Source organism: Triticum aestivum, chromosome 3B (genome assembly GCF_018294505.1).
Source record: "Triticum aestivum cultivar Chinese Spring chromosome 3B, IWGSC CS RefSeq v2.1, whole genome shotgun sequence".
NCBI classification, from domain to species: domain Eukaryota; kingdom Viridiplantae; phylum Streptophyta; class Magnoliopsida; order Poales; family Poaceae; genus Triticum; species Triticum aestivum.
This window is the reverse complement of record NC_057801.1, coordinates 815,237,649-815,259,560: the sequence shown is the minus strand read 5'-3', so window position 1 is coordinate 815,259,560 and position 21,912 is coordinate 815,237,649. Positions and strand designations below refer to the sequence as shown.

General features: G+C 50.1%; 1 protein-coding gene and 1 pseudogene across 1 annotated transcript; both read left to right on the top strand.

Annotated features, from left to right (window-relative positions):
• Nucleotides 1-19,143, top strand: part of LOC123067990 (uncharacterized) — a 33,563-nt pseudogene extending 14,420 nt beyond the window's left edge.
• LOC123072618 (DNA mismatch repair protein MLH1) lies at nt 6,807-12,028 on the top strand. Its single transcript, XM_044496207.1, has 5 exons — nt 6,807-8,742; nt 8,926-9,087; nt 9,402-9,567; nt 10,928-11,076; nt 11,773-12,028. The coding sequence occupies exons 2-5, from the start codon at nt 8,959-8,961 to the stop codon at nt 11,815-11,817; spliced, it is 489 nt and encodes a 162-aa protein (XP_044352142.1). The 5' UTR covers nt 6,807-8,742; nt 8,926-8,958; the 3' UTR covers nt 11,818-12,028.
• Nucleotides 19,144-21,912: the final 2,769 nt, after the last annotated feature.

The window sequence follows — 21,912 nt, the reverse complement described above, 5'->3', positions numbered from 1 at the left end:
CAATGGGATCCGCTCCAGCCGTTTGCCTTCGGCTCGGGATCCCCTCGCCTTGGATGGACAACCGACAACCGATCGGGGGTCCTAGGCCCACGCAACAAACATCTTCCCTGCACGACAGCAGCCATGGGAGCCGGTTACAGGGCAGTCGGGGTAGACACAACTGCGACCAAGCGACTGTCAATAGCCGGGTGGACGCGCCGGCTGGTGGGGCTTGCCACTAGCCAGCCCGGCAACCCACGCCCGCGCGGCGGGACCGACCGGCCTTCGTGGGGCCGGTTGCGCGCCCTGCGGTCACCGACCGATTGGGGCCTCGCGCACCCCATGATGAGCATGATGCCCGCTACGCATTGAGCGGTTGGGGCGCTCCCTCGCCCTAAAGAAGGAAAGCACTATCGGTCTGGCCTGCTTCGGGCCGCACATCCGCAAGGGACCTTTTCCAAAGGGTTTCACGCTAGCTTGAGACACCCCCAAGTACAACGGGTTCACCAAGCCGGAGGATTGGCTGACCGACTACACCACAGGCGTCGGCATTGCCGGCGGCAACAAGCACGTGGCAGTGCGCTACGCACCCCTCATGTTGCTTGGCTCGGTTCGGGCGTGGCTGAACAGCCTGCCGCCAACAACATCAACCCCAGGCTCGACTTTGAGGAGGTGTTCGTGCGCAACTTCACCGGCATGTACAAGTGCCCCGATCACCCCAGCTAGCTCTCTTAATGTCCAGGAGAAGGACGAGTCCCTCCGCGACTATCTCACGCAGTGGACGGAGCTACACAACTCCCTCTAGGGGGTCCACGAGGTACATGCGATCCAGTACTTCACCGAGGGGTGCCGAGAGGTATGCTCAAACACAAGCTCATGCGCTCGGAGACGGCGACCATGGCGGATCTCATGGCCATGGAGGACAAGTACGCTACCACTGACTCCGTGATGCTAGTGCAGATCCGGCTTGACGTAGCCGGCAAGGCTATCCACGACCAGCCGGCTAAGCCCTGACCGGCTGGAGACGGCGGCTCCGGCTCCTCGAGGTGGCAACAGAACGACAACAGCAAGCGGAAGGGCGAGCAGTCAAAAAACCGCTACAACAGCCGTCAAGTCGCAACGTCGAGGAGGAGCAACCGGTCGAATAGGCCGGCAGCCGGCGCCAGCGAACCGGCGGGAAGCAGCGGCAGCCCAAGCTCACTTTCAAGCAGATGCTCGATGCGCCATGCAAACACCACAACGGTGCGAAGCCGTCCACCCACACCACTTGCCAGTGCAGTTGGACCTTCCGCCTTCGCAGCCGGCAACGACGGCGTCCACGACGAGTACGGTGGCGTACTTGTCTAGCCGGATGTCGTGGGCACCCGCCTCGACAGCAAATAGGAAGCGAACTCATCGGCTTCCTCCATGAGAATCGAGATATCTTTGCATGGTCCCCCAAAGACATGCCAGGTGTCCCGAGGGAGTTCGCCGAGTACCACCTCGACGTCCTGCCGGATGGCAAGCCGGTCCGGCAACCGCTCCGCCGCTTTTCTGAGGAGAAGCGAAGAACCATTGATGAAGAAATCGCCTGGCTGCGCGCAGCCGGCTTCATCATGGAAGTGTTTCACGCAGAGTGGCTGACCAACCCAGTCCTGGTGCTGAAGAATGGGACTTAGCGCATGTGTATTGACTACACCAGCCTGAACAAGGCCTACCCCAAGGATCCTTTTGCTCTGCCCTGTACCGATCAAGTCATCGATTCCACGGCTGGCTGTGAGCTCCTGTCTTTTCTGGACGCCTACTCAGGCTACCACCAGATAAAGCTGAGCCCGACCGACCAGCTCAAGACATCCTTCATCACCCCGTTCGGGGTGTATTGCTACATCACCATGTCTTTTGGCCTGAAGAATGCATGCGCCACTTTCCAGCGCTGCATGCAGAAGTGCCTTCTCTCGCAGATCGGCCGCAACATGCACATGTACGTCGACGGCATCGTGGTCAAGACCAAGCAACACCTCACCCTCTTGGACAATCTCAATGAGACGTTCGTGAATCTGCACAAGTTCCAGATCAAGCTGAACCCGGAGAAGTGCGTGTTCGGCGTGCCAGCCGGCCAACTCCTCGATTTCCTTGTTGCGGAGCACGGGATCGAGGCCAATCCCGAGAAGATCAAGGCCATCTAGCGGATGCACAAGCCGGCTTGCCTGGGAGACGTCCAGAAGTTCATCGGCTGCCTGGTGTCCCTCAGCCGGTTCGTCAACCGGCTGGGGGAGAGGGCCCTGCCCCTGTACCAGCTGATAAAGAAGACAACCGAGTTCGAATGGATGCCGCAGGCGGACGTGGCCTTCCGCGACCTCAAGCGCATGCTCTCCACCGCACCCATCTTGGCCGCGCCAGCTGAGAAGGAACCCATGCTAATGTACATCGCCGCCACCACTCGCGTGGTCAGTGTGGTGTTGGTGGTGGAGCGCCTTGAGGAGGGCAAGGTGCAGCCGATCCAGCGGCATGTGTACTATCTGAGCGAGGTGCTCTCCATCTCCAAGCAGAACTACCCCCACTACTAGAAGATGTGCTATGACGTGTACCTGACAGCTAAGAAGCTGAAGCGGTAATTCCAGGAGCACTCCATCACAGTGGTGAGCACGTCCCCCTTCTCAAAGATCATCGACAACCGGGCTGCCACCGGCCGGGTTGCCAAGTGGGTCATCGAGCTGGCTGCCTACACCATCCTCTACGAGCCCTGGATGGCTATCAAGGTGCAGGCGTTGGCAGATTTCCTCGTCGATTGGGCGGAAACCCAGTACCTTCCGCCGCCTCCCGACTCCATGCATTGGCGGATGCATTTTGACGGCTCGAAGATGTGCTTCGGCTTGGGTGTTGGCATCGTCCTCTCCTGCCCCAAGGGTGACTGGCTGAGGTACGCGCTGCAGATCTACTTCGCCACGTCTAACAATGTGGCGGAGCACGAGGCCCTCGTCCACGGCCTCCGGCATGCCAAGGGACTGGCATCCGGCGCATTCTCTGCTTTGGGGATTATGACCTGGTGGTGCAGCAGGCCTCCTACGAGTGGGACACCAACATGGCCAGCCACTGTTTTCTGGCCCAACAGATTTGCGGCGGTTTCAAGGGCTGCGAGTTCCATCACGTCCCTCGAGTTGACGACGAGGCGGCAGACACGCTGGCCAAGATCAGCTCCACCCGGCAGGCCATCCCAGCCGGCGTCTCCCTCGAGCATCTGCACAAGCTTTCCATGAAGCCCTCCCCCGGACTCCGAATCCATCTTCGGCCCGGCAGACTCGAGGGCTGTTGGCTCCAACCCCGTGGCTGCTGTCTCGGTGCTCCCGGGGGTTGCCGGCTCCGGCCCAGGGGCTCTTGGCCCTGCCGGCCCCGTCAAGGCGGCCATCCTGATGGTAGAGGCGCCCTCTTGGGCGCAGCCAATCCTCGCTTACCTCGTGAGTGGTGAGCTTCCCTCATACGAGGTCGTGACCCGGCAGATCCAACGTCGCGCTCCAGCCTACACTATCATCAACTGTGAGTTCATCAAACGCAACATGCCTGGCGTGTTCCAGCGCTGCGTCGAGCATAACAAGGGGCGCCGGCTCCTGGAAGACATCCACTAGGGGGAATGTGGCCACCACGCTTCCTCAGGAGCCATCGTGACCAAGGCTTTCCACCACGACTTCTACTGGCTAACTGCTCTGGAGAATGCCAAACAGCTGGCCCTCAAGTGCAACGGCTGCCAGCGCTTCAGCATGCGGAGCCACCAGCCAGCTCCGGCTCTCAAGACCATCCCCATCACGTGGCCCTTTGTCGTCTAGGGCCTCGACATGGTGGGTCCATTCAAGACCGCTCGAGGCGGCATGACGCACCTGTTGGTCGCCGTCGACAAGTTCACCAAGTGGGTCGAGGCCAAGCTGATCAAAAAAACTCGACGACCCCACGACAGTCATGCTCATCAAAGACATCCCTCTCCGCTGTGGCATCCCCCACAACATCATCATAGAAAATGGCACCAACTTTGCCAAGGGCTATCTCGCTTGCTTCTGCGCCGACCATGGCTGGACCTAGCATCCGTTGCGCACCCACAATTGAATGGCCAGGCGGAAAGGGCAAACGACCGATCCTAGCAAAAACGTACCGTATGCGCCGGGAAGTTCCGGCAGGCGGGCTCCTTGCCCCAGAACTAGTCGTCCACCTTGTGCTTGGCGTTGGTGATTTTATTAATGCGGTGGGCGATCTGGGCCGGCTGTAGCTGTAAGGTTGACGACCGGGAGCTGGCAGGGATCACGTCGGCCGCTCTGGTTGCAGATTCGGTGTGGCCGGCGTTGTAGAGGTTGCACCCGGTGACCGATGAATGTTGCAATAAAATCCGTCAGGACGATGTGCTCCTGGTCCAGCATCTGCTTCTATGCTTCAACCGCTTGCAGATGGCGTTTACCACCTGATTCGTCTGCTTCGGATCGTGGCCCCAGTTCTACCTCGCAACCGGTGGGGCCTTGTCGAAGAAGGGCAGGTTGATGCCCTCGGCGGCCGGGTCGACATTCTTCACGTAGAAAAAAGTTCGCTGCCATTTCTTGGCCAACTCGACTAGGGGCAGCTTCAGGAAGCCGCCAGCCGGCCGGACGTAGATGAAGGCTGCCCCGCAGGCGGTCATCACGCCGCCAACCGTCCGAGCGGGAGGAAGAACAGCCGGCCCCAAAGGTTCGTTGACAGCAAGACGCCAAGGTACCGCTCATAGAAGACCACGAATGCGGCGAGCTGCAGGATGGAGTTAGCGCTGAGGTGATGCGGCTGCAACCCGAAGAAGGTGAGGAAGCGCCGGAAGAAGGGTCTCGTGGGGAGGCCGAAGCCGCGGGAGAAGTGTGTGGCGAACACCACGTGCTCGCCTTCCCGTGGCTCTGGAACGATCTCGCTCCCGGCGGCGTGGGCGGCCACCCTCTCTGCCGGTGGGATCTTTCGCGCCTGGCGTAACTACTGGATGTCGTCCTCGGTGACCACCAAGCCTTCTACCATGAGCCTTTCGGTCCCGCCATGTCCGTATGGGGCAGGGACACCGGCGCGGATGCGGATCGAAGGCGCGGGGGAGACCTCTGAAGTTACCCAGTGGGACGCGTGTGCACGACGGAACGGCGACGGGGCCGAGTGGCGTGGCGATGAAGCTCTGCGGGCGTGCACAAGGAAGAAGACGAAGCGAGGGGGTTAGAGCGTGTTGTAGCAGAGTGGAGAGTGCCTCGGCCGCTCCCCCTCCCCCTCCATTTAAAACCTGAGGGGGACATGGGGTAGTGGGATCGTTTGCACCCAATATCCCCACTACCCTACGATACACGGGTGCATTAATGCACGGCAGAAGCGTAACCTTTGGGGTTGGCCACAATGGATCCAACGCAAGGGCCAAGGCTGCGGCATGGTGGGCGTGGCCTGCGGCGGCGTCCTGTCACGTGTGGCCTGGCAGGGCTAGGCCCTTCGCTAGGCTGCACGTGGCACACCACTGGCTTGCGGCGTGCGCTGGTCGTCACGTCGGCTGGGCGTTCACCGGCTAGGCTGCTAGCTTCAGGCTGACGCGGGCTAGCGGCGTGCCACGTGCAGCCTAGCGACGCGTGTTCGTGGCGCTTGGCCGACCTTTGGCTGGGAAGCTGTCGCCAGCTAGGCCAGCTGAAACTGCTAGTTATCGACTAGAGGGGGGGTGAATAGGCGATTTTTATGAAAGTCTTCAAAACTTGGAAGTTTCAAAGACAAACAATAGAAATAACCTAATTGATATGCAGCGGAAGATAGACTACAACAAGCAAGCCATAGTCAAGTATGCAATAGCGTTATCGTACGAAGACTAATAGCAGCTAGGTAGTAGGATCAGGATGGAAGATAGTATGAAGCCAATCAACAATAGTAGTCAAGCAATGAAGTCAATCAGATAAGACAGATAAGCAATGACTTCAAGAAGACAAACTCAAAGTAAAGGAGGGAAGAGATAGAACTAGTCACTTGTTGAAGACACAGGATTTGTTGGATCAGTTCCAGTTGCTGTGACAACTGTACGTCTGGTTAGGGAGGCTGAGATTCAACTCAGAAGACCGTGTCTTCACCTTATTCCCCTTGAGCTAAGGACACCCAGTCCTCGCCCAATCACTCTGGTAAGTCTTCAAGGTAGACTTCCGAACCTTTACAGACTCCGTTCACCCGGCAATCCACAATGACTCTTGGATGCTCAGAACGAGACGCCTAACCGGCTGGAGGATACACAGTCCTCAAGTGTAATAAGTCTTCAGGTCACACAGACAGAAAGACTTCAGTGATGCCTAACACTCTTTGGCTCTGGGTGTTTGGGCTTTGTCCTCGCAAGGATTTCTCTCAAATGCTTCGAGGTGGATTGCTCTCAAACGACAAAAGCCGTATACTAACTCTGAGCAGCCACCAATTTATGGTGTAGGGGGTGGGCTATTTATAGCCACAAGGCAACCCGACCTGATTTGTCCAAAATGACCCTGGGTCACTAAGGAACTGACACGTGTTCCAACGGTCAGATTTCAAACACACACGGCAACTTTACTTGGGCTACAAGCAAAACTGACTCATCCAGCTCTGGATAAGATTTGCTCTCATTGTCTTCGCTCGAAGACATAGGATTTGGTTTGAGCATCACTTCAGTCACTCTGACTTAGTTCACTTGGACCCCACTTAACAGTACGGTGGTTCCTATGACTCAACAAAGAAGAAAAGGAAGCAACGAATCCACACAGTCTTCGCGCTCCATAGTCTTCACGCAATGTCTTCTCATGTCATAGTCTTCAATATGAATATCTTCTCGTACCACCATTGTCTTCAATGTCTTCATACATTTTTAGGGGTCATCTCCGGTAGGTAAACCGAATCATTGAGGGACACTACCTGCGTTATCCTGCAATTCTCACAAACGCATTAGTCCCTCAACCAACTTTGTCGTCAATACTCCAAAACCAACTAGGGGTGGCAATAGATGCACTTACACCAGCGCTCCCAAAGATCTACGAACTGCCTTCTACAACTCACCTTTTGGGGGAAACCTGTGGAGGCCCTTCGCCCAAGGGCACAGGACCTCAACAGCTTCGGGGACTACTGTCGGGGGGATGACCCCTCGGGTAGGCTCAGAGATACAAGACAACATTTCAAAACATCGGGTCGGCTCGACACCCTCATGGCCGTCTGGGCGCGTTCCCTGGCCGGGCCGACTGGGTCAGCGCCCGTCCCATCCATCCGTGCCAGCAACAGGGCGAGGTGACCCCCACATCGTGGAGAGCGTGGCTATAGTGCCGTTGGTATTGCTGACCGAGGCGACCAACTCCCGGACTGCGCGGCACTATACACGCATCGCGTCAACCACTCCGTGATGTCACGGCCTATGCGCCACAGTGACAAGCAGCCGGCGGGCCCTGCATTCGGCAGGCCCCATGGCCAATAGTACCCTGTAGTCAGTGGGCCCCACCAAAGGCTAGAGACGCCGGCAGCCAGATCCCGCCCCTCTCTCAGATATTTTGTAACCTAGGAGGCCCAAGTATAAGACCTCCCAGGAGCCACCCAAACAGCTCCAGGAGCAACCGTGTATTCCTTGTGATCTCCATAGTGATCCTTGCAGGACTACGGGTATTACCTCCCTCGGAGGGCCTTGAACCTGAGTACGTCTCTGTTCACAGTGCTTGTGCCTAATCTCGCGTTCGGATGCCACCGGTGCTCATTGGCCCCAACCACCCTCGATAAGCCATCCCATGGCATCTGTGAGAACACCATGACAGTTGGTGCCCACCGTGGGGCCTGACGTGGCTCCGGCTAGAGTCACGTTCTGGACGAGACCCTTCACTCCCTCTAGCGAGCGCATAGTGCACGGCCTAGTCAGCAGTCTCGATGCGTTCGACGGTGCTGACGATGATGCAGCGCGCTTCGCCGACGCCGCCTCCCCCGCAAGCGGCTCCATTGTCCCCTTTGGCGAGCTCCATGTCTATGTCGCTCTCGTCCCCGACAAGTACCCTAGCAGGTGCTCACCTTCGTCGACCCGCCGCTCCCAAGCGGCTGCGGCGTCTCCGATGACGTCACGGACCTCTGCACTCGCGTGGATGTGCTGACCACCGGCTCCAGCCGCAACTGCCGCGGCCGGCGGCCGCGCCAGCCGGGTGAACCCGTCGCACGCGGCGGTTTAGAACCTGCGCACTCCCATCGTGCCCAACACCGACCCCGCTGCTGCCGCGGCCGAGCTTGAGGAGGCACGCGTGCGCCTGCTCGACGGAGCCACGGAGCTTTCCATCGGTACCGCTGATCGAGGCGACCAACTCCCGGATGTCCCGACACTTTAGAAGCATTGCGTCAACCACTCCGTGACGCCATGACCTACGCGCCACAGTGACAAGCAGCCGGCGGGCCCCGCAGGCGGCGGGACCCACAGCCAGTAGTACCCCGCAGCTGGCAGGCCCCACTGGAGGCCAGAGGCGCTGGCAGCCGGGGCCGGCCCCTCTCTCATATATTTTGTAACATGGGAGGCCCAAGTATAAGACCTCCCAGGAGCCCCATGGCATCTGCCGTGAGAACACCATGACACACCTCTTCCAAATATTGCATTGTTTTCTTTTCTGTACAATGTGATATTGATGATTCAGCAAAGAACTCATGTACCAGCAATCCTTGTGCCGTTTTGGGAACTTCAATGCTATACAGCTCAGTGAACCAGCTCCGCTTCTGGAGTTGCTGACAATGGCACTGAAAGATGACAAATCAATGAGTGATGTAAACTAGAAGGACAAACTAGAAATTGCAGAAGTAAGCTATTTTCTTAATTCCTCGAGTCTTAGTTGATCTTGTAGGTGATAGAGCAGATGTAAGTTTTTTATTTTTCCACCTGCATATTGTTTTTGTTTCTTGATTCTTGTGCTGCGGCAGTATGTCTCGATCGTTTAATTCCTGTAGCATCGCTTTGTTGATGAAGATAGTACTTGTTTGCAGGTGAACACTGAGATACTGAAAGAAAATGCTGAGATGATTAATGAGTACTTCTCTATTCACATCGATCAAGATGGCAACCTGGCCAGACTTCCTGTTTTACTTGATCAGTACACCCCTGATATGGATCGCCTTCCAGAGTTCATGTTGACTCTAGTAAATGATGTAGGTTTCCTTTTATTATGCTATCACGTTCATTACATATGGTATTTTAAGTTTGGTCATGATATTTGATTATCCATTCCCATGCTGAGGCGATGTCAAGTAGGTTTTCAGGCTTATACCATGTTCAAATTTTAATTTTGGTGTTTCATGTAGACATGGCAGCTAGCTGTCCGGAAGTAACTTGTGTTTCTTATTTTATATTTTAAGTTGTTTAATTTCATTTCTGGGAGTTGTTGCTTGATGACATATTTTGTTTTAGATTGTACTTCAGTTATGCAAACTGTCAGTTCTGAATTTTAGTAATTACCAAATAGATTTCCTGGGACGTTAAGAAAGAGTGCTTCAGAACGGCAGCAGCTGCTATTGGAAACTCCTATGCACTTCATCCTCCCATCGTTCCAAATCCATCTGGCAAAGGCATTCAGTTACAAAAGAAAAATAAAGATTGCATGGAAACTGCTGAACAGGCTGGTAGTACAGGTGAGCTTGTTGGGTATCCGTATCCTATAGTTATATATATACCGTTAAAGTGCACAAAGAACATATATGCTTAGTGTTACACCCTAGTAGTTAACTGAATCTGTAGTTTCTGCCACTTTACTACCCATTAACACAGAGATAACATGACACTAAAATCGACATACTAAAGAAATATCCATTACAGATGATGCTACAGTAGTTTTTTTTTCTCTCGAGGCGTTTCTTTTCATTGAAAAGGTGGGAAGTCAGTTACAGGCGTCCTAGGACGTTCGAAATACAGTACAGCAGTGCACATCCCATGAAGGGGGCAGCACCATTCTGAGCCCAATTGCCCCAGCCTTTGCCCAGAAGCAGACTTCTTCCTCCTTGATCCTATCAACTAGCATGTCAATGGACGGCATCGCATTCTTGAAGACACAGCTGTTCCTATACTTCCAGACCATCCAAGCCACAAGTAGCACGACAGATTGCAGGGCCTTGCTTTGCATTAGCGGCGTGTTTTCCCTTGGCGTGCAGCCACCAGTCCATGAGGGTGGGCTCCTGATTGCGCGTCGGCGCCGGATGCGGAGCCAAGCCAGGGCCTCGTGCCAGGCTTGCCGGGCGAAGGGGCAGTTCAGCAGCAAGTGCTGGAGCGTTTCCGGTGCTTGGTCACAAATGAGGTATTGTGGGTGATGCTGCAGACCGTGGCGAGCCAGTCGATCAGCGGTCCAGGTTGGCCAGCCAGTGGAAAATTTTGACCCGAGGCGGCGGCCAACTCTTCCCGATCAGCTTCCAGGAGTAACAGTACGTTGATCCTTGGAAGGTTGCCGCATAGCAGGATTGCACAGAGTAGGTGCCACTCGCGGACCATTTCCAGATCAGCTGGTCGGGGCGTTAGAAAGTGTGGTGCGCTGCACATTCTGCCATAGCTGCAGGTACTGCCGATCTCGTGGGTGCCAAGGACGCCATGTATGTCGCGTGCCCAGGTGTTGCCATGAAGCCCATCCGCCACCGTTCTGGCCTTGCGCCGACGCTTGGGGATGCAGCTGTAGAGCATGGACATAAGCTCGCAAACGGACTGCCCATTAAGCCAATGATCCTCCCAAAATAGGGCAGTCAATCTATTCCCAATGGTCATGTAGGTAGATGCCGAAAAACAGTGCGCGCTCATTGGTGGAGAACTTAAGGTCAAGCCCCTGCCATGCACGCTTTGGGTCTGTGTGAGAGAACCAGAGCCAATGCAGCCGGTCACATCGCTCTCGGTGGCATGACAGAAAAGCATGACATCGTTGGCGTACAGTGATATTCGATGGAGCCAATTGCATTGTATTAGTCATTTAGAGTTAATTGCCATTGGGGCTAAATATACATTTCATTACAGATGAAGACGACATTGATCAAGAGCTGCTTGCGGAAGCAGAAGCCGCATGGGCTCAACGTGAGTGGACCATCCAGCACGTCTTGTTTCCGTCCATGCGGCTTTTCCTCAAGCCTCCGAAGTCGATCGCGGCAGATGGGACGTTTGCTCAGGTCCTCTCCTAACGTTGGTTCAGTTCTGCTTTATGTTCGGTAGTTATATGTGCTTCAGTCTTCTACTTATGCTCTGGACTTGTAAAATCTAGATTTTCTTCTTTGAGAAAATGCAAAGACTTTGCGTTTCTTTTCATTGAAAAGGGGGGATAAAAGTTACAGGCCTCATAGGAGGTGGTTTACAGTTTGTGTTGCAATGATTTAATTGGATATCCCAGGTGTTTGGGATCACCAAGCGAAGAGCAACAGCCCCAGAGCGCTGCCTCGGCTCTCATTTTCTTGTCCAGCAAGGGGACAGAGGGTTGATCCCCGTTTGATCCCCGTTGAAGACGCAAGTGTTAACTAGTAAACTGCACTCCTGTCCATGGAATGCCCAATGCTAGCACTAGAATTCCTGAAATGCATGTCTAGAAGTTATCTGTCCATGCATTACCCTTTCTTGCACAAGCATTGAAATTGCACTGCTTAGAAAGTTGCCAAGCACCAACCAAAGTAGTAGTAATAATTTCCTGAAGAATCACCAAACCACATGCATGGGTCGTTGTTCCCAGTAGGTTACCCGGTTTTGTTTCGACAACTAGTCATTAAAAAAAAAAGAGGCACGACTTCAATTGCAACCACTAGAAGCTGCACAAATTACCTTTTTACAGATGATGTGTATACTGATATCGAGCTGTTTTTTAACCTGTTATTCAGGTTGCCTCTCTAGACAAACTCTACAAGATCTTGGAGAGATGCTAGTTGCCACAGGCCATCGTCACAAGATAAGAGAAGGAAGGGAGTCTAGAGCCTTGCTGCTGGTTCCTTCTGGGACGTGTGTGTATAATGGTTTCACCGTCTACCGTATTCTCTAGGTAGTGTTGTAATATTTATTTATTTTTTTGGAAGAAAGAGCAAAATTGAGCTCCAGTTCTGGATTGAAATACCAAATAAACGCGAGAATGTTTTTGGCTCTGCTATGCTTATGACCTGTCCTGCAGTAGTACACAGGTGAAGAGTGTTTTGATCTTCTCCCCTCAATACCCTGGTGAGGTCAGGAGTATAGGTATGAACAGTAGGAGCATGAAAAGATATATTTCTTTTAGATAGACTCTGTTTGGTACATTAGAAAATGTTGTCCTTCAAATGACAGTATTGCTAAATACAGTATGTTACTATCTTTTTCCTGAGGAAAGCTTGTACAAAACCAAATCGGTGAAGCCCTGATTTTAAGAGAAGTTAAAATTAAAATTAATATTGATTAAACTAAAATATTAAGAGAAGTATTTACATACTGTGAAATATATTCATGTGTATCTGTGGGAGAGATATTAAAGCGAAGAGTGGAAAAGGAAACCCTATAAAAATTAATAAAAAAACAAAAAACGATAGTACACAGATAAAATGAATTGAAAAAACAAGCGAGAAAGGAAAACAAAGAAAAAGAAAAAAAGAAACAGAGAAGCAAAGAAATGAGCAGAAAAAGAAATGAAACAGGCCGGGCCTTACCGGGCCGGCCCATCATAGATTGCAGGAGGCGTGCCCACGGCCCACGGGCGGCAGGGTTTTCGGCGGCTCCTCCTACATAGGGAGCGCCGCGAGCGGGACGCGAGGGTTTTGGGATAGCGGGACGCGCCCTCCTCCATTTCGTCGCCGACGTTAGGGTTTTGGCCGCCGACGCCGCCTTCGACCTGCCCTCCCCCTTTTTGGCCGCCGACGCCGCGCTCCGACCTGCTCTCCCCCTCCGACTCCCTCGCCAGCGTCTCGGCCGGTCCTGCCCCGCCACCCCCATCCGTCTTGGTGAACGACGGCGCCGCTGACGCTGCGGTACGGACCTTCCCCCCGCCCTGACGGCGGCGTGACCCGGAGGCGCCTGCTCATCGGCAACGATAAGGGTAAGTCCATAAGTTCTCCTCCTCATCCGCCTCCCTCTGACTGTATTTTTTCTTCAATTCAGCAGCCTCCATGTGTCGATTTTGGGTAACCACATTAATTGTGTTTTTCTTGCTTTTGGAAGCAGGCCCCCTCCTCCAAAGAGGTTGAGAGATCCTCCGACAAGGCCACCACCCCTCCTCCTCCACTCCCCTCCCAGATTAGTTCCTCCTCGTATCCTAGGTAATGACATTCTTCCAAAGGAGTTCATCTCTTTGTCCAGCTTCCCGAATGATAGCCCTGCGGTGTTCCTAATTCTCCTTGTGGTAGCAGGGGCTGGGACAACCATTGAGGCGAAGAAGGTTGGATTCATCCTGTTCTTCATTAATCTGTCCTCCAAGGAAGGCACCAAGACGGGTTTCAAGGTGTCTTATGTTCTGTTGCATCATGTTTGATCTTGAAACTGAATTTCTAGCTTATTTCTAAAACTAAAAAAAAAATGACATGTCTTTCAGGCCTGCAAGAGGAAGGAGCGGCTCGAGCGACAGCAGGAGCAGCAGCTTGCCTTCCCCAAAGAGCAGGAAGAAAGAAACTCGTGACGTGTGTTGTTCCTCAAGGTAAAACTTTCTTTCTCTCTTGACTATCTCTATGGATTCCTGTGCTTGTATCTTTCTGTGACCTCAAGAGGTGATCCGAGGGGCTGGAATTAATTTGCTTTGAGTCGATCAGGATCGACATAATTGGTGAAGGACCTGGCATTTGTACTTTGATATACACTCTATGATGATGACTTATGTGTTGATTGCTTGTGCTGGAAGTAGTTTTATAATTCTGCAGTTGTTTGTCAGCAATGAATCGGGGTATTCTGTGAAGTGTTACCGCTTCTGAAAATTGATGAGCTGTTTACTAGTTGACGGATCAGCTCGTGTTGCGTTGCTTTGTGAAGTCAATACATTTTCACGTCGACTGATCGTGTCACATTTTGAACATGCTTAATACACGAATCATGCATCGATGCAGTGCCAGACAGAGTAGACCTTTGCATGTTTTTGTTGTCTATTTGACTTATGATTTATGACAACAGTTACCGCCGTCGTTGGCTTTTCTTTAAAGTTCAGAACTTCATATGTTGATGTTTTGAAATTATTTGTTCTCTACTATCGCTTATTGTTAGTTTGGGATGTGTAATTACGATGCCATTCTGCCTTGTAAACCTTACAAATGAGTTCATCTCTTCGTCAAGCTTCCTGAATGATAGCCCTGCGGTGTTCCTAATTCTCCTTGTGGTAGCAGGGGCTGGGGATCACCATTGAGGCGAGTAAGGTTGGATTCATCCTGTTCATCATTACCCAGTCCTCTAGCAAAGGCACCAAGACGGGTTTCAAGGTGTCACAGCCTTAGAAGGTAAGCGGATGTATCCGTTGTTGTTGCATCTTATGTTTTGTTGCATCATGTTTGATCTTGAAACTGAATTACTAGCTTATTTCTGAAACTAAAAAAAAAATGTCATGTCTTTCAGGCCTCCAAGAGGAAGGAGCGGCTCGAGCGACAGCAGGAGCAGCAGCTTGCCTTCCCCAAAGAGCAGGAAGAAAGGAACTCGTGACGTGTGTTGTTCCTCAAGGTAAAACTTTCTTTCTCTCTTGACTATCTCTATGGATTCCTGTGCTTGTATCTTTCTGTGACCTCAAGAGGTGATCTGAGGGGCCGGAATTTGCTTTGTGTCAATCAGGATCGACATAATTGGTGAAGGACCTGGCATTTGTGCTGTGTTAATTTCCTGTGCTGGAAGTAGTTTTATAATTCTGCAGTTGTTTGTCAGCAATGAATCGGGGTATTCTGTGAAGTGTTACCGCTTCTGAAAATTGATGAGCTGTTTACTAGTTGACGGATCAGCTCGTGTTGCGTTGCTTTGTGAAGTCAATACATTTTCACGTCGACTGATCGTGTCACATTTTGAACATGCTTAATACACGAATCATGCATCGATGCAGTGCCAGACAGAGTAGACCTTTGCATGTTTTTGTTGTCTATTTGACTTATGATTTATGACAACAGTTACCGCCGTCGTTGGCTTTTCTTTAAAGTTCAGAACTTCATATGTTGATGTTTTGAAATTATTTGTTCTCTACTATCGCTTATTGTTAGTTTGGGATGTGTAATTACGATGCCATTCTGCCTTGTAAACCTTACAAATGAGTTCATCTCTTCGTCAAGCTTCCTGAATGATAGCCCTGCGGTGTTCCTAATTCTCCTTGTGGTAGCAGGGGCTGGGGATCACCATTGAGGCGAGTAAGGTTGGATTCATCCTGTTCATCATTACCCAGTCCTCTAGCAAAGGCACCAAGACGGGTTTCAAGGTGTCACAGCCTTAGAAGGTAAGCGGATGTATCCGTTGTTGTTGCATCTTATGTTTTGTTGCATCATGTTTGATCTTGAAACTGAATTACTAGCTTATTTCTGAAACTAAAAAAAAATGTCATGTCTTTCAGGCCTCCAAGAGGAAGGAGCGGCTCGAGCGACAGCAGGAGCAGCAGCTTGCCTTCCCCAAAGAGCAGGAAGAAAGGAACTCGTGACGTGTGTTGTTCCTCAAGGTAAAACTTTCTTTCTCTCTTGACTATCTCTATGGATTCCTGTGCTTGTATCTTTCTGTGACCTCAAGAGGTGATCTGAGGGGCCGGAATTTGCTTTGTGTCAATCAGGATCGACATAATTGGTGAAGGACCTGGCATTTGTGCTGTGTTAATTTCCTGTGCTGGAAGTACTTTTATAATTCTGCAGTTGCTTGTCAGCAATGGATCCGTATATTCTGTTAAGTGTTACCGCTTTTGAAAATTAATGAGCTGTTTACTAGTTGATGGATCAGCTTGTGTTGCGTTGCTTTGTGAAGTTGATTCATTTTCACATTGATTGACCCTGTCACATTTTGAACGTGCTTAATACACGAATCATGCATCGATGTTGTGCCAGACAGAGTAGACCTTTGCATGTTTTTTTTGTCTATTTGACCTATGATTTATTACAACAGTTACCGCCGTCGTTGGCTTTTCTTTAAAGTTCAGTACTTCATATGTTGATGTTTTGAAATTATTTGTTCTCTACTATTGCTTATTGTTAGTTTGGGATGTGTAATTGCAATGCCTTGCTTGATGCATGGTATATTCTCTAATTTCGTGTGCTATTGCTATCCTGTCGTAATTTATTTCGTGCATACGTAAGTTTCGTAATTTATTTCATGCACACGTAAGTTTTTGTTTGATATGTAGTCTAATTTCAGTAATAGCCTTGTCTTTGTAGTAATTTTGTTTGTTGGTTGACCATAATGTAGTCTAAGCTTACAATAATGTCCGTAACCATGAAACAGTAGACATTTTAGATCTGTTTTTTTTTTGCATAAGTAATGGAACTGTAAGTTGAATTCCACATTAGCTGATGCATGCTAAATTGTTTTTTCTGTCAGATGACACCACCCGTACTTACGGAATTTGATAAACTTATTCCTTTGGAGTTACATCGGTTGGCAATCAAAAATCGAGGAGATGATGATGTAGTGGCTTACTATCAAATAAATAAGCCTTCAGATCTGATTTCATCTGCTCAACTCAAAAGAAAAGATTGGCCTACAGTCTGTTTGGATCTAGAGTCGGAAGATGCACCCCTACTATCTATCATGAACCTAAAGCATCCGAATATTTTACGAATTGAAGCTATACAGGAAATGGCGAAGTCTGATGTGATCCAGAAAAATCTTGCTGTTTTTGTGGAACCTCATGACGGACCATTGTCTTTATTTTTGATGTGGTTGGATCTATTTGAGGCTTACACTATGGCTGTCCCATCACAATCTCTCAGAGTTGTTACAAGGTAAAAATACAATTCATTTTGTTTCCATATGTGTTTGCATTTTTACTATTAGTATGTAACTTGAAATACCATTGCAGACAAATGGTGTATGCTATTGAGGAGCTTAGGATAAATGGATTTTATCATGGGGATCTTACAATCCATAACATATATTATTCTAAAGCTGATGGTGCTATCGTAGTTAAGTTCTTTAATTTCCGAAAGAGAGGTATTTAGACTCGACTAAATCTTGATTTTTATACTTTATTTGTTTGTTCATCATGCCTATCTGTACAGCCGACCAGAATCTCTTTGCCAACTTGTATCCTCATGTATAATCTAGGATAGTAATTTGGCAAACAAGAAAAACAGGCATGACTAAGAGTTCAGCACTAGATGAAGAAATAATATGAACTATAAAAATGGAAATATAGGGGTGAGATGTTTGTGCACTAAAAGGATACTGTGAATAATAATTATCGAATAGCTCTCTGTGATTTTTTCAATCTTCATCCCACAGGAATAGTGCAAGCTCATAATCACAGACAGACCATTTCTACCTTTTATGATCTATAATACCAATAGTCATAAATGCATGATTTGGCTGCATTTAAGTAATGCAAAATGGGCTCTTACATGATCATTGAAATTTGGTGATTTCTGAATATATTCCACTTTCAGATGCTTGACAATTAGAGTATCTTAATTTCAAAACAATGCCATTGTATTTGCCTCAGAAGGTCATACTGTGTTTTGGGTTTCTTGCAGCATCATGTATATAGTCTTTATTGTTTTCTGGTATCTGCTTTGAATTCCTCCATTTCAATAGTGGCGTAGTTTTGGATGTAAATACAAGTTTTGCAATTTCAGCTATGGATTTGGCGGCGGCACAGTTACAGGACTGGGTTGGGCTAGGTCATATTCTTCGTGCTATTTCAGTTGCAGCAACGTATGCTGATATGCATGCCTCATGCTCCATAATTGACCGCCTGGCATCAAAACTGGAGTTGTTAACAGATACGTATGTCTTAAAGAATTGACGTCTCATGCTCCATAATTGACCCTTGGGATTTTGAGATATAATTTTCTTTTCCTGACCCGTTTTTCTTCTCTTTTAGTTCCCGTCTTCCAATGTTAAAAGAGGAGATCCTCAATGATATGTATTTTTGGGACAGTCGAATACGGACAATATTTTTCATTCATGAGGTCCCAAATTTGCTGAAAAATGAGGAGCTTGTTAAATGGGCGAGGAACCTCACGTGGCAGTTACCATGGGACGCTAATCCACATGGGGGACTCATAGAAGCTATGAACAAGTATCGTGAAGAAGTTGCTATAGAAGAAAAATACGATGGAAAAGATCCAGGTCCAGAGGAGCTGAAAAAACATCATTACGATGGAAACGATCCAATTCACAACATACAATGTATGAGTGGGGCCTACACCCACCAAGACAAATTATTGGTAAGCACTAAAACCTGAGTACATTAATTGATTGAAACAAAATAAATAACAACACATGTTATTAAAATTGTTCTTCCAGGATGCGATTGAAGATCATGAACGCAAGAAAATATCAGTGGATGTGGCTGTCCAAAAGCACCAGCCAGAATTGTGTCTTATCCTGCATAGGTTGCTAGCGGGTAGGGTTTGCTGTTTGTGGTTTAACAAGTATTGCTTGAAAGTTGTTATTGCTGATGTTTGTATGATGTGCAGGAGAAGTCTTCTAGAAGAAGGCAATGAAGAATGTTTTTGCCCTCTTCAAAACAAGGTCGGTTATGCGATGCATGTTTCTTTTTCTTTTCATGCTGTAACTTCAATACCTAGGTACAGTTCTCTGCAAGGCTGCCATGTTGTACACCTATATTGCGATCTGTATTTGATATAATGTGGTGTACAGAGTACACCCGTCTTGCGTTCTGTGAGGAAACTTCCTGTGAAGTTTTGTAGTCTATCCAGCAAATATTTCTTGGAACTGCATGGGCCAGGTTGGGGATGCCCATGGTTGGTGGCTTGTGTAGGATTTGTTATTATTGTTATTCATCTAAAGTACTCGTTGCCAATGATTTAGCTATTATCTTGTGATGGCATCTCCTTTTTTCTTTTCTTTTGTTTGTGTTATAAATCTGTGGTAGTTGCAAATGTAGCTGTGTCTTCAAATTTTATGGTGGAGGGGCATGTTTATCTTATTTGATGGTTGCGTGTGCTTCTAGGTTCCATGTGATATCTGCTTTGACGTACACTGATTGTAGTTTTCTTTTTGGTGTTTTTCTATAGGTGTTTTGCAAGTTAGTATCGACAGGTTTCTGCTCACGAGGCGCCTTTTTGGATGCAGAGGCCTTTCTAAATTTTGTTGTTCGTTACTTGTATCAGTAAGAGATCGACGAGGAGATGTTTTGTTTTGTTGCTGTTTTTTCTTTTTTAGAGAGTAAGCTTCCCTGAATCTATGCGGAGTATGCTGGAGTTGTAAACATCTGGAGTACAATCTCGCAGTGGTGCGGAAACCTGTCCGGAGAGGGGCTCCAGTGTTTAATTCAGTCGCGAGCTTAGCTGTCATGTTCCTTCAGTTAGTTAGCTGTCTAGTTTAATTCAGATTCCGCACCATTACATCTTCTGTTGTTTACTAAAAAAGCTTCATAGTTAATTAAAACGATGCTCGATAAACTGAGCTCTTTGGCCTAAAACCTGATTTAGCACTTAGCTATCACATTAGTCCCTTGACTTTCTGTCATAAATATCAAACTCAAACCAGGCCTGGAGGATGGAAAAGCAGATTCAAGTTGAGGAAAGTGAGCAATTTCACGATGCCAACAGATAAGCAGAATTCAACTGAAGCCTCAATTGCGTTGGTCTTTTCTTCTGCGGCGCGCATCGCTGGACCAAGCAGCTTCGATAGTTCATAGCAGTTCCCACGAGTATTGACAACACTGGTATTCAGGATGTCGACCTCTTTCTCCAAGGCCTCCACATTTTTTTTCTGTGACTAGGTAATTGGCCGTGCGTTGCAACGGGGTCACCATATTCCAATGGTCATGTCATATATTTTTGGGTTCTCCTCAACGAATCTCTTCTCTAGCGTGAATGTATTTCCACCTTGTTTAGAGCAAGACCACAAGCCCTTTCTATTCAGCCTTTTGCCACCAAATCTTTCAACAACAAAAGAATGCATATAAATTGATCAAACAAATGTAAAAAAAAAGCAGATACAGAAATCAAACATCTGATTCAATAATTACCAATTCGACGATCTTCCGAAAAGAGATGACACATGTTTTCCATGGATATAGCAACAAATCCGGATTCTTTCCTCATCTGCAGTCATCGTGTCTCCTTAACAGTCTTCCTTGCATCACACAAATCTAATTATATGATCGATGGCTACATGAATTACAGATGGTATAGTCTGTCACTAGTTGTTCTCTTGCTTTTAACTTTTTTTCTCTTTCCCTCTTTTGCTTGATGAAGTACAATACTCTCATTTGAGCCCAACATAATCACCACATAGTCCAAGACACATTTATTTAAATTCCTCTCTAGAAAGCACAAGGAATACCTTTTTGACAAGTAAGATATATGAAGTGAACTATTTCTCCACTGTTAGTTAACCAACAGAACATTGGAAATAATCTCCTAAAAAAAGAATATTGGAAATAGTTGCATATGCCTTGACTTCCGCCCAGGTTCATGTATGTACAAAGAGGAAATCAGTAGCTCACAATACCTGTTTGTACATTGTAACATAAACAACATGAAGTTGTTGAGCACCATCAAGTTCAACACGTAACTGGGACCGTAACAGTTTGATCAGCACCACGCAGCATGGAGTCCCTAAGAGCATCTCCAGCCGCGCCCCCAACAGGCCCCCCAGGCCATTTTTTGCCGTCGGCGCCTAAAAACGGCCCAGTCGCGCCTTAGGAGCACGTTTTTCGCCGCTTTCGCCGAAACTGGCGCCGGCGGACCCAGGCCAAACCCGACGCGCTGGGGGGCGTCGGGGAAAGCGATTTTGGCGCAAACGGGAATGGGCCTGCCGAGTCAGCGACACGCCGCTTCGTCGTCCTCAACGCCTTAGTTCCCACGGGAATCAATGCCAAGGCTACCGCGCCGGTCAGCCTCCATTGATGCCTCACAGGCGGGGCAGTGAAGGCGCCGCGACGCGCGCCCCGCCCGCTCCCGCCACGCGTCGTCCGACATGCAGATTCTCACCGCCCCGCTTCGGCTATAAAAGCTGACCTCCCCGCCGATGAACGCCACAGTCGCCACAACTCTCCTTCTCTCGCCTTGTCTCCCCACAGAAGCCACCTCTCCCCCCATCTTTCCCCGCTGACGAGCAATGGTTGAGCGGTACCCCGGCGACTCCGCAGCGGCGAACGGCTTCGGGTGGCGCCATCTCCACGAGGACGAGGTGCGCCTCCTCTACGAGGCCGACTATCCGGCGCCCCAGACATACGGATGTCGGGCTCGTGGAAGTTGAGCGCCGACGGCGTCCCGGTACCACCGGTGCCCACCGGGGCTGAACGACAGGCCGAGATCGCCCGCATCCGCTCGTCGCTGACGGAGGTGCAGCGGAACGAGTCGAGGTACGCTGCCGACAGCCACACATTATGGACAATGTACTTCGAGCGCCGCCGTGAAGACCAGATCGCCTCCGCCAACGGCATCATCCCCCGCGTCCACCTCAACGCCGACGGGTGGCGCGAGTGGTGGGGCATGCCGGCCGCACCCTCGAGGCCGTCCTCGATCACATCGAGACCAGCAACACGCCGCGCCTCGAGTACCCGCCGCGCCCGTCAATCTCTCGCCGCCGTGGCAGCTCCTGGACGCCGCGACGAATGGAGGCGGGGACCACCTCATCGTCGGACTCCGGCTCGCTCTCCTCCGGCTCGCCGGCGCTCCGCCCTGTCAAGCCGGGGCCGCAGGAGACGCCGCTTGGGCGCCGCACCGGTAGCGACGCCCTCGTCATCAACGAGGGCGGCCGCCCCTCCCCGCGTTCCCTCCGCCTAGTCCGGCCGAAGACCGAGCCGGGTTTGCTCCCCGTGAAGCCGGAGCACGTGGAGATGGTCGCCGACGAGGAGACCGCCCTCAAGTAGGCGAAGGCGGACTACGTCCGCGAGCAGGTGGTGCGCCAGCGCCGGGCGTACGCGAAGA